General features: G+C 48.9%; 1 protein-coding gene across 1 annotated transcript in view; it reads left to right on the top strand.

The window, feature by feature from the left end:
• The window catches only part of LOC148439462 (partitioning defective 3 homolog B-like), a gene marked incomplete at its 3' end in the record, with an annotated part of 417659 nt that overhangs the window by 30631 nt on the left and 371378 nt on the right, over nt 1–15650 (top strand). The window contains exon 3 of the mRNA XM_088464716.1: nt 1036–1142. Coding sequence (XP_088320842.1) covers nt 1036–1142 — 107 coding nt within the window. The remainder of the gene's footprint in view (nt 1–1035; nt 1143–15650) is intronic.

The following is a 15650-nucleotide window of genomic DNA, read 5'->3' as shown; positions in this document are numbered from 1 at the left end:
TTTATTATCCTCCACATTAGAAGCTGGGGCCCTAACAAAGCCTAAGATGTCCCACGCAGACCCTCTCCACATCGCAGAATCTACGAGCGCTATATGTGACACTTGAAATTCACGAATATATCCAATAAAATATGTTCATTTACTATGTTATTTTGCTGTCCACCTTTGTTCATTTGCATTTCATAGAAAGAAAATACAGCCCCCCCCCCAATTCTCTACCTTCCACCGTCATTATGCAAACAAGCTGTCACACATACTGCAAATCTACCAGTTAAGATAATGAAAGCTCTTGAGCCTAAATGGGAAATTGTGATTTCTTTAATGAATTCCCGTCCATGGTGGGAAGTTCTAGCCGGTGAATGCTAATTTCCGCCATGGCCGGTGTAGACACCACAGGCTCTTTTCACACCTTTTTAAGCCCATTTGTAGAACGCTTGATGCTGCTTCTTGGGGCTGTCAGTGTAATATTCTCTGCGAGGAACAGTGATCAATAAAAACGGAATTCACAGAAAGAAGGTGCTGCCCCTATGTAATCCACTTTGTGGCTGTGCCTCCGTACAGATGGCTCGGCCTCGGTGCCTCCCCTGGAGCCCACAGTACAAAAGCTGCTTTTTTTTTTTTTTTTTCAACTCATAATGGATCAGTTTTATTGGTTTCCATCCCGGCTTTCACGTTAAATTAACTCAATTTGTTTTATTGGTATTTTATCTATTCCTATGAGTAGCACAGGTAGGCTTCGGATGGCATTGGAGATTGTAAATGGCTATTGACCTTCTAACCACTGAAATGCTCTGGCCTAATCCATTTATTGTCTTTCTGTGAGATGACAGCCTAAGACGAGTAGCGTTTACATTTACCAGACATCTGAGAGAAGAGATTTCCTATCCTGCGCCGGCTCTTACATTTCGTTGTTTAAAAATAAAAAGCGCACGAGGCAGACAGTGAAAACTCTTGTTAGAAGGCGCGGCTCTTACGGTATTCGGCGCCCGACCGTGCTCTTTGCGCATCTGATTGTCTGATTGTGCTTTGTTACAGGGACGCCTCTGCTGGTCAGACGGAGCAGTGACCCTTCCATGGGACCTGGGGCTGGGCATCCAGGACCATCTCGTAGTGCCGAGCAGGGGGCGAGACTTCCTCTCCAGGTCGGTATATATACACAGACAACGTCCCTATGGGTGCAGTATGACGGTTACTATTATATTTATGTATAGGACGCCACAAGTGTTCCGCAGCGCTGTACAGAGAGCAAAACAATAGGACAATACAGGGTAAGACAGTACATATAGCACTACAAATCTCAGCACAGCCACTGATGCAATGTGTGCAATTTATATTTACAGCGTCAGCTGAGACCTGTAGCTGTCAGCGTGGGCGCAAATGACGGGTCTAGGTCACCTGAAAAAACAAAACCAGATGCTGGGGGTCCTGGGGCAGAGAGCTCAGGGAGGGTGCGTGGATGGTGTGTAAGAGAAGTGGGTGATGAGCACAGGAGGGAGGAGGGCCCTGCTCATAGAGCTTACAGTCTGAAGGAAAGGGGGAGACATAAGGAGTGAGCCAGTGTAATGTCTTCATTTTCTTCCTGTTGACCTTATGTCCATGTCGGCATTTTGCCTAGATTCCCTTCCCCATACGCTATGAGAGCCGCACATGTCCTAAAACTCTGTTACAGTGCCCTCTGTGATGTTTACACCACCCTTATACGTAGACAACGCTAACCTATGCCGCCCATGTATGTAGCAGCCCATGTATGTAGCAGCCCATGTAGCCGCCCATGTAGCTGCCTATGTAACCGCCTATGTAACCTATGTAGCCGCCCATGTATGTAGCCGCCCATGTTTGTAGCAGCCCATGTATGTAGTCGCCCATGTATGTAGTCGCCCATTTATGTAGCCGCCCATGTATGTAGCAGCCCATGTAGCCGCCCATGTAGCTGCCTATGTAACCTATGTAGCCGCCCATGTATGTAGCCGCCCATGTATGTAGCCGCCCATGTATGTAGCCGCCCATGTAGCTGCCTATGTAACCTATGTAGCAGCCCATGTAGCCGCATGTATGTAGCAGCCCATGTATGTAGCAGCCCATGTAGCTGCCTATGTAACCTATGTAGCAGCCCATATAGCCGCATGTGTGTAGCAGCCCATGTGTGTAGCAGCCCATGTGTGTAGCCGCCCATGTGTGTAGCCGCCCATGTGTGTAGCCGCCCATGTATGTAGCAGCCCATGTAGCCCATTTTCAGGTGAGTTAGCGGATGGAGCCCCTGTAACTACCTGCAGATGTAACTTGGTTTTCTATTTACCAATAAATGACAAAAGGCATAAGAGCCGTGTCTGTGAGCTCATTGCGGCACCTGCGCCGTACGCACCCGGCTGTGTGACCGCTGCCGCTATCTCATGTGGTTGTGTCGCAGTGAACCATGAGATGGAGATGAACAGTCCTAAACGTTATATATAACACGAATCAGTCTGTAGTCAGAAAACCCAGCAGTCAGGTGTGTAAATCCTCTTCCCATTACCCTTCTGCTAACACACAATGACTGGAAGCTTTAATCTTTCATGTGTTTGTTTTGTGCTGGCTGCTGTGCGCAGTCCCGGCCTCCCAGCCTCCGCCAACATGTGGTTCCTTTTCTCTCAGCCTCCTGGGAGGGGAGGCTGTCACTCGCTGGGAAATAACTGCGCCCGGCCACCAGAATTCAGTGCACCCCAGACAACAGATGGCCTCAGCTTTCACACTGACCTTCATGCTGGCTGTGCTTAGAGCTCCATCACCTCTCTCCCCCATCCTTGCACCTCTGAGACACTTGGCCTCTCCAACCAGCTGCTTGCAATGCATTTGAATTCATCTGCATCCCCAGGGCTGTAAACACGACTCCCGCAGCATTCTGTGCTCGCTCCAAGCAGGATTTATTTTCTTTTCCATCCGGGAAGGGTTTTGCACACCAGCGTCTCACAGAGAAGTCAGCCAGATATGAGATATTAGGCTGCATATGGCCAGATCTCATATGTTCCCTGCTGAAGCTCTAACTCCTCACTGCAAGGGATCTGGACCTTTCCTATTAAACCGTGTCCAGGTTTAACCCTTTCCTTGCTTGGAGTTTGTGGCTCAGTAGAGACAGACCACGGCCCACCATACTGTGAGATGAAAGTTTTTGCAACTGGCAAATTTCACACGTGCGGCCAAGTTTGTATGTAATATAGGTCTCGCTGCGCCAGAGCCATCCGGTTATATCATGCTTACCCACTCCTCTGTAATGTACGGGAGAACCCCGAATTTCAGGGGGAACGCTCCCAGGCTCCTGAGTGTAGTGGGCGGTCTGAGGGCTTAATTGCATGATCCCCTGATGTACGATGTTGCAAATAATGGCTTTGTGCAGTGGGAGTGTAACAGTGACACAATCACTGTGTGAATATCTCTATCCCCATCAACCCCCCCACACCTCCCACCTGGCTGTTCCCTCTGGGGTTCTTCTGGAGTCCTCATTTTGAAAGTAGGCACCTATGTGTAATGTCATACTTGAGGACTTTTTATCCAGTCCCTTCACCAGCAGATGCCAGGGGCGGAGGCCCGGCGGGCATGTGTGGGGTGGGAACTGGTATGAAATACCGTCGGCCGCATGGCCGGCGGTTCGATTCCCGTCAGCGGGAGCCCGACAGAAGCAGAGTGCGATGCAGCGGAAGCCCGACAGCGCTGGAAATCCCGATCGTGGATAGGTAAGTATCCACTAACCAAACCCTAACCCTTAGGGGTGCCTAACCCTAACTTCCCCCCCAAAGTGCCTAACCCTAATCCCCCCTCTAAGTGCCTAACCCTAACCACCCCCTTCCCCGTTGCCTAAACCTAAGTCCCCCGGGGGGTGCCTAACCCTAAGTCCCCCCCGGGGGTGCCTAACCCTCCCTCCCCCTAGCCTAACCCTAAGTCCCCCCCGGGAGCCCTAAACCTAACCCTCCCCCCCCCGCGGCTGTCCACTCGCGGCGCCCAGCATCACTACGACCGTGATGCCGGGCGCCAGTCTCCCGGCGTCGAGGAAATGCGGGCGTCTACATCTAGACGCCCGGCATTTCACCCTTGCCGGTATAAGACAGTCGGGAAGCCGGCTGCCGGTATTTAGGCAGTCGGCTTCCCGATTGCCTCCCGTGAGGTGGGTGTACCCCATCTCCCTGGGGAAGATGGACCCATGGTGTATACACATTTATCTATGTATATATTCCAATATAATATAGTCATATGTATTTACTGCAAGCAGAGCTCAGTTATGCACTAGCCTGAAGCGTAATATTATATAATAGACAGAACTATCTTTGTTTTGTGTAAACACTTTTAATATATGACACTAAACGCTGAAGTAATCTCTCCTGTGATGTGATACATTAGGCTGCAGAATTCCTCAGACGGATACTTTGCATTGTACAAGCTGGTAAAATGCCACTTAAATACAGATGTCTGAAATTCCTATTAAAGTACATAATAGCTTGTATTCTGTTGTGACTGAGCAATGCCATTGTCTGCTCTGCACAATCTGCCGCGGGATGAAAGCTGAGAGTTATCGGTGTCTATTGTCACTGACGGGGGACGTGTTAGCCGGGGTGCTGTCCGTGTTAGATAACCGTGTATTTATCTCATAACAACACAAAAGAGACGCAATCATCACACAGCATAATACACTTCTGCACAAGTGACAAACGCTCCTTATCTTTAGTTAAAGAATTCAAATATTTTTTTGTGGGCTGTAGGTGTTACCGTAAAGTAAGTGTGTGTGTGGTTATCCAGCGTTTATTTGCAACTGGCGCATAAGTCATGATTAAAGCAACCTGTTCCCCTATATTGCAGTGCAGCGCCCTTTGGGAAATGCTAGATGACATGAAAAGTAAGAAGTTGTGTAAGTACTCTCCTCTTTAATGTATTTGGAGGTAGTGTGCGTTACGCCAGCGAGCTGGGAGCATGGAACGCAGCACAGTCACACAATGTAATAATAATATGTCACATGCAGCTGCTCTAGCTGTCCGCTGATAAGGTGGGAGTGCGGCGCGGTGTCATCCATGTGTTTCCCTTGGGCCTTTGTTTCCAGAGATAAGCCCCTGTGCCCGGTGGCTTTGACGAGGCCAAGTGATTTCCTGACGACAGCAAGTTGAAGGCCATTTCATTTATTATTCTCTTAATGAGCACAGTTTTTGTGCAAATAATCTAAAAGGGGGTATTTGGCTGCAAACATGGACACCTGGGGCACAATTCTGTAAAGCGTTTTATGGAGACAGATTGGCGCTGTCTGAACGACTCGGACATGCATAATAATTGGAGCCGAGCGTTGTCTTTGTCTGACATTTCCTCTCCTGCAACACAGCCAAAGTGACATATTGTGGGTGAAATAGACTGTGGTGGCATATCATGCCATCCCTCTGTCCAGGGGCTTCTGCCACTGCGGTGGGTGAAGTGCTTTACTGGGATAACGAATGATAGCTCTGGGCAAAGTTCTTTTTCAGCCTTTCCCTATAGATGAGCCACTTTATCCTCATGTATTGCAATAAGACGTGTCTAACGGAGAATGAAGGGGCCTAGTCCAGGCTGGTGCCTCGTTCAGGAATTTTAGGAGGTTTCCGTCGGCCGTATCTGCTGGGGGAGGTGGGGGGGGGGGGGAGAGATAGTTTTACATATGCAACATGCTTGTTACAAGCTGTAAGGATCCTATTATTTGGCCGGTTGTTTGTCATTGTTGCAAAGTATCTCTTTGTCTTGTTATTGCGATGCTTGTTACATGTCCATTCAGTTGTGGTGCTGATCAGCATATGATTAGGCGGAGGTGGCAGAAGCCATAAGTGACTTGTGATAGAAAAACAAAAGAGCCGTCTTTTGTGATTAGGCGGATATTGTCTGCGGCAGGAGCGTTTGTGAAGTGACAGATGAGCAGATGTAGCGCCCATCGCCGTTATACGTTTCTCCGCTTGTCCTGCCTCAACTGTACTTGGCAAGAATTTTCCACTTTCACCAGATGGAGTATAATATCCCTCAGCTATAACAGCCGCCTTTATTGTGTTTCTCTTCTCTTTACTGCTGAAGCCGCCGTCTCCTGGACTCGTGTCCCAGTGTTCTGGAATTCGTGACGCTCCTGTTTATGAAATGCACTGCAGCCTGGAAAGTAGAAAGAGCTGCTATATATGTTCTCCTATGGTAGAGGGAGCAGTGCTCCAGCTGAGCTGCGACAACACGGTCACCCAAAACATCGTTGAGCAAACCGTACGGACCCTGGTTCAAATATGTTATCTACGACCCAGGAGACAGAGGGAATTGGGCAATGCCACAGAGTGCTGGCACCTGGTCTTCAAACTGTACATCTCAAAGTGCGCAGACTCCATTTTATTTGTGACGAGAGCCAACCGTCCTCACTAAATGCGCAACACGCAAAAGACTTCAAGCAATGGATCCAATGAAAAGATGTTTCAGAAATACGTGCGTCCAAGTTTCATCAAGTCCGCTGCTTAGCAGTCTGTGCCCCGGGCACACAGTGACAGTGGTGGGTGATGGCGCTGGTGGTCACATGGGACACTCCCGCGAAAGGGCCCCTATGCTAATCAATGCAACTAGAACACCTCAAATTAAAATATATATATATATATATGTGTGTGTATGTATATAAGGATGGGAGGCCTATTTCTTGTGCCAATCAATTCAGCAGCACCTCTAAGAGAGTCCCCTGTTAGCAGGACACAACCATCCCCCAGGTGTTGCGAGCTGAAATGTAGCGCTTGGCAGCTGATCGCGCCCGACAGGAGCAAGAATAGAATAGCTCCGTCGGGCGCGATAGGGGACGAAAAGAATTGAATTCCGCCCTTTATGTATATAATAAAATGATAATATAATATAATAAAATCTTGCATATTAACTGCACTTTGGAAAGACTCTTCATTGTGATAAAAATTTAGAAAACCAGAGAGAATGGTACATAAGTGTCATTCATATTCAGCGAATTCCCTTTTTCTTTTTTCCTAAAATATAGTTAATCCACACCCATCAGTCATAACATTAAACCCACTGGCAGGTGAAGGGGATAACACAGATTATCCTGTTACAATGGCACCTGTCAGGGGGTGAGATATATTAGGCAGTCAGGGGGTGGGATGTATTAGGCAGTCAAGGGGTGGGATATATTAGGCAGTCAGGGGGTGGGTTATATTAGGCAGTCAGGGGGGTGGGATGTATTAGGCAGTCAGGGGGTGGGATGTATTAGGCAGTCAGGGGGTGGGATATATTAGGCAGTCAGGGGGTGGGATGTATTAGGCAGTCAGGGGGTGGGATGTATTAGGCAGTCAGGGGGTGGGATATATTAGGCAGTCAGGGGGTGGGATGTATTAGGCAGTCAGGGGGTGGGGTATATTAGGCAGTCAGGGGGCGGGATATATTAGGCAGTCAGGGGGGTGGGATGTATTAGGCAGTCGGGGTGGGATGTATTAGGCAGTCAGGGGGTGGGATATATTAGGCTGTCAGGGGGTGGGATGTATTAGGCAGTCAGGGGGGTGGGATGTATTAGGCAGTCAGGGGGGTGGGATGTATTAGGCAGTCAGGGGGTGGGATGTATTACGCAGTCAGGGGGTGGGATGTATTAGGCAGTCAGGGGGGTGGGATGTATTAGGCAGTCAGGGGGGTGGGATGTATTAGGCAGTCAGGGGGTGGGATATATTAGGCAGTCAGGGGGTGGGATATATTAGGCAGTAGGGGGTGGGATATATTAGGCAGTAAAGGGTGAGATATATTAGGCAGTCAGGGGGTGGGATGTATTACGCAGTCGGGGGTGGGATGTATTAGGCACTCAGGGGGTGGGATATATTAGGCAGTCAGGGGGTGGGATGTATTAGGCAGTCAGGGGGTGGGGTATATTAGGCAGTCAGGGGGCGGGATATATTAGGCAGTCAGGGGGGTGGGATGTATTAGGCAGTCGGGGTGGGATGTATTAGGCAGTCAGGGGGTGGGATATATTAGGCAGTCAGGGGGGTGGGATGTATTAGGCAGTCAGGGGGTGGGATGTATTAGGCAGTCAGGGGGAGGGATATATTAGGCAGTCAGGGGGTGGGATATATTAGGCAGTAGGGGAACACTGGGCAGTGTAAGGATCTGAGTGACTGTGACCAGGGACAAATGGTGACGGTCAGACGCTGGGTCAGAGCATCTCCTACACTGCGGGTCTTGTGGGGTGTTCCCGGTATGAAGTGGTTAGTACCTACCAAAAGTGGTCCAAGGAAGGACAATTGGTGAACCGGCAGCAGGGTTATTGGTGCCCCAAGGCTCACTGATGCACATGGGGAGTGAAGGCTAGGCCGTATGATCCTATCCCACAGAAGAGCTTAATGCTGACTATGGCCCTGATTCAGAGCCGGTCGCTATTAGCGCTCGCTCGTTCAGAAAAAGGGGGTGGCTATTCAAATGAACCGTTCGCTCTTTGCGGTCTGTTGCCGCCTCTATGTCTGAACGAGCGAACAAAACATGCGGTCGTTTTTTTTATAAAAACGCCCCCCTGGCCGCTCGCATCATACGTCATGTCCGCTATTTATTAGATTAATCGAGTACATCGACCAGCGTATGAACTGCTCGCTATTCTTGTGGTTGGTTATTCCTACCGCAATCTTGTGAGCAGTTCTGACTATAAAATAACCCAGTGACGTGGTCAGTGACGCTGCTGTATTAATTATGCACACCCATAAAACGCCCGTTTTGACCTTTAAGCACGCCTGCGTTCTGATCTCCACTCCCCGTTTTCAAGCACCTTCCCCTGTTGGCACCCACATACGCCTCCTCCTGTCACTCATATTAGCAGGCATTCGCTATTTAGCGAACGGCCGCTCTGACTGGTTCGCGCATGCGTATTACGATCCGTACGCATGCGCAATTGGGCAAACATTGCTCGGAACGAACGAACGGCCGCTTACGAGAGTCTCTGAATCAGGCCCAATGATAGAAAGGTGCTAGAACACACAGAGCATTGCAGCTTGCTGTGTATGGGGCTATGTAGCCGCAGACCCGGTCAGAGAGCCCATGCTGACCCCCTGTCCCCTGCCAAATGCTCCTACAATGGGCACATGAGTGTCAGAGCTGGACCCATGGAGCAATGGTAGAAGGTGGCCTGATCTGATGATTACGTTTTCTTTTACATCATGGGGACGGCCGGTGCGTGTGCTTCATTTACCTGGGGAAGAGATGGCACCAGGATGCACTATGGGAAGATGGCAAACAGGTGAAGGGCAGTGTGATGCTTGGGCAATGTTCTGCAATGAAACCTTGGGTCCTGACATTCGTATAGATGTTACTATGACACCTACCTAACCATTGTTCCAGACCAAGTGGGCAGCGGTATTCCCTGATGGCAGCGGCCTCTCAGCAGGATACTGCGCCCTGACACACCGCAGAGATTTGGTTTGAGGAACATGACTTCAAGGTGTTGACCTTGGCCTCCAAGGTCCCCAGATGTCCGTCTGATCGAGCATCTGTGGGACGTGCTGGATAAACAAGTCTGAGCCATGGAGGCCCCAACTCTTATCTTACAGGACTTATAGGATCTGCTGCTAATGGCGCCATGCCACTGTAAGAAAGAAGATGCGTTGTCAGTACGAGGGGAACCCATACACAATATTAGGCAGGTACGTTTACTGGCTGATTGGGCTAAAAAGCTATATATATTATATACGTTTATTAGCAAACTGCTGCTGGGTAGCAATGAGGTGTTTGCACATGGAATATATACAGAGTTGCTTGTTATTTAGAGGTGAGTATATAGAATGATCTGTCCGATGTCAGTCAGATCTGTTTTAGGTCATTGACTACGACTCAACTAACTGAAACATTCACTGCGCTTAACGTATTGAAGCATGCAAGGCCCCAGGTTCCGGCAGCTAATAGAATATACCCCTATGCCAGTTCCATTAGCAGGGCAAACCCCTTTACCGCCTCTCTGGAATGCCCGGGCACCTCTCCCCATTCGGTAAAATGCATCGTCCTCCCCACACAGTAATACATTGTTAGATGTCCTCCGCCATTCCATCACTCATATACACGCAGGGGGTAGAGGAGCAGATGACCTTGCTCTCACAGATAATGCTTATTATCATTACTGATGGCGTAATTAGTGTGTGTATGGCGAGACATTATACTGCAGCATCATACATTGGGAAAATACAGCGCAACACAAGGAAAGGCAAAAACACAGGAAACTCAGGATGTACGATTGGCATAACACTGTACAAACGCCGCAAGAGGCAGAACGCCGTACAAACGCCGCAAGAGGCAGAACGCCGTACAAACGCCGCAAGAGGCAGAACGCCGTACAAAACGCCGCAAGAGGCAGAACGCCGTACAAACGCCCGCAAGAGGCAGAACGCCGTACAAACGCCGCAAGAGGCAGAACGCCGTACAAACGCCGCAAGAGGCAGAACGCCGTACAAACGCCGCAAGAGGCATAACACTGTACAAAAACGTACAAATGCTGCAAGAGGCATAATACAAGAACGCTCAGGGGGATGAGGCCAAAGCAGACTCACTGGGAGCGGGTGTGAAGGTAATTGATGGGATTGGGGATTGCTGGAGGAGACATTAATTACAGTGGAAGAGTATGGGATCTTGTGGTGGAAAATGAAAATTTAATGGGGAAAGTGGGAGAATAGTTGCAGTATATATTTGAAGTTGATGTGATCAGTCTCAGAACGTCAGTTGCATGGGAACATGGGGAACGCTGGTGTGTAATAAGTAAGGACAGTAGGGTCCCAAAAAATACCTGATCTCCTGCAGGAACCCGTTGTAGGTGTCTTGATACAAAACCAGATGAAATCCGGCGTAAATGATCACAAGATCCCCGGTTAGTATTACTGTAGCTGTTGGGAGAGCGGAGGGAAGCAGGACTTTCAGGACTTTCAGGAACTCTTTGCATTGTTTTGGATTTGGCTGTGACATCTTCTACAGTTTATTTTGCCTGTACATTTTCCCCGGATCTAACACCACTGAGACCTCACATAAGAAATAATTGTGCATTGTAACCCCAGCTTTATTTATAGACCATAATCTCAGCGAATCGCAGATTTACGCACACAGCGCAGGATGGAGGAGCAGTAGGGTAGCCTGACGGCCATATTGGTGGTTCCTCGGTGAAACCACATTCCATACAGCCTAGTATTAGAGCTCTGTCGTTTGGCAGACGCTGGCCGCTGCAGAAGGATATCTTTGGTTTTAGGTTTTGCATTTAGCGTGTCTCGGTAACATTCCCATATCAGCCAGAGAACAGAGGTTACGAATCTGGTTATTGAGGACAGGAGAGAAATCTGATTTCCATGCGTCTTGATTGTCAGGAACCACATTTGTTGTAGTTGCTGAAACTCCCTGACTACCCCCAGTCAGGTTTGTAGGTTGTCAGCGCAGGGCTTTTGATGTCTGATTAGACGATCACACAGACATCTGGAGCTGGTTAGTCCTCCAGTCATTGGTGTATCGTCCCATGGAACCTTTGGCCGTCTGGCAGGTTGGCAATCTAGAAACACGGCAACTTTTAAGGACCCAAGTTTTCATTCTTCAGCTAATTCCCTTAATAGAACACAGATGACTGAAGACTGTCTGCGTTTGCTTTTTATCTGTCGTCTCCCAAGTACACGTAAATTCCCCAGTGACGCCATGTTACATAGCAATATGAAACGCTGCTGCTCATTCAGGGGTATCTTACGTGTTCTTCTAGGAATCCGCAATGGGATGTGGTCTGAAATTCATCTTTCTCTTTTCCTAAACAGCGACATGGCATGATATAATGTGGGTGCTGAGGATTTACAGTATGTTGGCACCAGCAGGGTCTGCCAACCCATCACAACATGCAGGTTAATGTAAGAGGTAGATGGTCAAGAACTAGCATAACACAAATAGTCATCGGTTGTAGCTCTAGAGTTCCGTGTACCAGAATATTTTGGGAACTTGTTTGGTTTCTTGCGGAAGTGGTTCATTGTAATGTCCTAGCACACGGAGCTGGCTGACTGCATAAACGGTGACACTTACAAGCATTTATTTATTACCAGTTACTTATACACAGTGGAGTCACATTATTATGACCACCAGCAGCTAATAGCCGGAGTAAGCGCTATGGGAGACAATGGAGGCTCCTGCCCCCGGGTGCTAGCACTGAAGGGGCACCTCCTCCATCACCCACAGTATATTCACCCCACTTAGGGCTGTAAATATGGGAGATAGGGGGGCACTAAATGATAACTTGCCTCCGGGCATCTGGGATGAACTTACGCCACTGGTAAGCGCCATGTGCGGCACGGACAGCAGCTAGACTGGCTGGGAGTGACTCGATAAGGTGCTGGTAGGTTGGCACAGGTGTCTGGAGCCATGCTGACTGCATCCCACGGCTGCTGGAGGGTGCGCGGTGCAGTATTCATAGAGCAAATACAACGATCGAGGTGGTCCCAGAGATGCTTAGTTGGGTTCAAGTCCGGGGAATTAGGGGGCCAGGGAAGTTCTTGGAAGTCTTGGTCGCGCTTGTCCAACCGCTGTCGGACATTTCTAGCCGTGTGACATGTCGCATTGTCTTGCTGGAAGATCCCATTCGCCTCAGGGAAGACGATCAGCATTTATGGGTGTACGTAACCAAATCGGCTGAGGGCGCCTTCCCCATGGATGAGTGGGCCCAGAGAACGCCATGAGAACATTCCCCAGACCATAACGCTGCCACCACCAGCTCGTGTTCTTCCAGCAATGGTCGCAGGGTGTTTGTTCTCCAATGTTTCTCGCCTGACACGCCAACATCCATCCGTTCGATGAAGCAGAAATCGTGACTCATCAGAGAAGGCGACCCTTCGCCAATCAGCGGCGGTCCAATTCCGATACAGGTGTGAAAATTGAAGCTTTTTCCACCAATGCACCTTCGTTGGCATAAGTGCAGTGACCATCCTTTTGCTTCGCAGCTCCATACGCAGCCGGGTTAACTGACTGTCATTTTAGATACACATCTGGTGACCACCATGTTCATTTTGACGATGAGCTGCTCCACGGCCGGCCCTCACGCTCATTCGTAGCCGACGTTCACCTCTCTCATTAATGGCACGTGGTGCTCCTCAGTTTCCACATCAGTTATTCGCAATGGTGCCATTTATCCACTCACGATAAACCTTCGCCACAGTAGCACGCGAACAGTTCACAAACTGCGCTGTTTCAGAAACACTGCCACCCTTGGCCCGAAAGCCAATAATCATCCCTTTTTTGCAACTCTGAAAAATCGCCCCTTTTACCTATGACAGCGACGAGTTATATGTGTGTGTGCAGACGGGCTATCGCACACCTTATATACCCACCAGGCCAGCGCACGGCACGTGACGTACTTCATAGGCTACGCGCTGCCTACGTCATATGTAGGAGGTGGTCATAATAATGTGACTGGACTGTGTATAGCGCACACATACTCTGTAGTGCTTTATAGACAATGTATCAGTCAATCAAATCAGTCCCTGCCCCAGTTGAGCTGGTTACACACTTTGACGACAGATCGGTCAGTATAGCGATCCGCCGTCAGAGCTGCCGATTGGTAAGTTATACACACTTACTTACCGGCCGCTCAATACGTCTGACCTCAGATCACAAATAGGTGGGCATTTAAATTTGCCTGCCCAGTTGAAATGTAGGTGTTGGTGGCAAGTATACTGGTGGTCGGCAGGTCGGAATTGGTATGAAATACCGCCGGCCGCATGGTTCCCGCCAGCGGCAGCCCGACAGGAGCAGAGTGCGACGCAGCGGAAGCCCGACAGCGCTGGAAATCCTGATCGTGGATAGGTAAGTATTTACTAACCTAACCCCCCTAACCCTAACCCTCCTTAGGGGTGCCTAACCCTAACTTCCCCCCCAAGTGCCTAACCCTAATCCCCCCTCTAAGTGCCTAACCCTAACCACCCCCTTCCCCGCTGCCTAAACCTAAGTCCCCCGGGGGGGTGCCTAACCCTAAGTCCCCTCCGGGGGTGCCTAACCCTAACCCTCCCTCCCCCTAGCCTTACCCTCCCGGGGGGGTGCCTAACCCTAAGTCCCCCCCGGGAGCCCTAAACCTAACCCTCCCCCCCCGCGGCTGTCCGCTCGCGGCGCCCGGCATCCCTACGATCGGGATGCCGGGCGCCGGTCTCCCGGCGTCAGGGAAATGCGGGCGTCTACATCTAGACGCCCAGCATTTCACCCTTGCCGGGAAATGGCCGGTATTTAGGCTGTCGGCTTCCCGATTGCCTCCCGGCAGGTCGGTCATGCACACCGACAGATATGCCAATATATCGGCCTTGGCTGTGCTGCAGGGACGACTTGATAGGACGTCTTTCACGTACATATCCACCGATGCATTCGCCATATATTATTCTAATGAGCAATATTATCGACAAGTGTGTACCCAGCATTACATATAATATTTCCCGTCACATGTCAGAGTTTATTTAACCTACTGACATGTATTGGACATAAATGATTCCACACAGATAATGGTGGAAATCAAACCCATGACCACAGTGGTGTGAGGCAGCAGGCTAGCCATTGTGCCACCATGCTGCCCTGTATATAAGCAGGGCTGAGCTCCCAATGAGAGAAAAGTTACTATAAGCAGCTATCTGAAATAGCACATATTTGGGACATGAAGGAAAACCGCGCTCATTCTGCTGCGTGTATTCATTGGCTGGTCTAATAACGGTCACGATGAATTGGTAGTTTGTGTAAAGAATGAGGACATGAGTTCAGCCGCTGCCTCAGGCAGTAAAAAGTTTATGAACTCGCTTTTATATACAAGACACTAATCTATGGTTTTAAAACCGCGCTTCGCAGTCCTGAAATAAGGATCTTTATCGTTCATGTTTTACCTTATAAATCTTATATTATTTGCAAATGTTCAGTAAAATGAGAATAAAAATATATTTGGTCTAAAGCAGTGCATATCGCATGCAGCGACCCTCAGCGTTTAGGGGGGACGTGTTCTTATAGCCACAGGTGAGTATGTATCTGAGGCCTAATCAGCGTATTTCTTATGTTCATACCTTAGTATCCCATACGTGTAAGGTTATTTCAGGTCTATCTTTGTTACTCTGCCTCCCATAATCTATGTCTGGGGTTTGAATTATTAACCAGATCCCGGGATGGGTTTTGCCTGGATTTGTCATACTCTGAATTCTGCTTATAAAATAAATGTGATATATAGATTCCTTATCTAAGCAGAAACAAATTGAGTTTGTGTAAGTCAGACTGGATTTTCCGTGCATCTAAAGCCTCTCGGAGCTAATGAGGTTAGGTCGCTGATAGGAAGTGCATTCCCAGCTCTATGGGGGTCACTATGGTAACTTAATAAAGCAAAGGAAATGAGCAACTATATAAAAATAAAAAGATCATCTCCTACTGACTTGGCTAACCCTTGGGATCTGCTAGCAAATGTGGCCACTGAGGTCTGAAGGCAATGGCGTGGAGGCTGCGAGCGCCGTTAGGGGTGTGACACACCGTGATATTGTGTTATAAGAGAATTCATGTGAGATTGCACAAATAGCGACTTCAGTGGCATGCTGGGGTTTTATTCTGATGTTATAGGCCGTTATATGCTACTCTTTTGCTAAGTGAAGCATTGTTATACCTGTTCTGGGATTTGTGTTCTCCAATATCTGTATATGCTGTGTAAGTACATTCTAATC

The sequence above is a fragment of the Taudactylus pleione genome, unplaced genomic scaffold (assembly GCF_031769625.1).
Source record: "Taudactylus pleione unplaced genomic scaffold, aTauple2 ptg001774l, whole genome shotgun sequence".
In the NCBI taxonomy this organism is placed as follows: Eukaryota; Metazoa; Chordata; class Amphibia; order Anura; family Myobatrachidae; genus Taudactylus; species Taudactylus pleione.
This window is presented reverse-complemented; position numbering and strand designations above follow the sequence as displayed.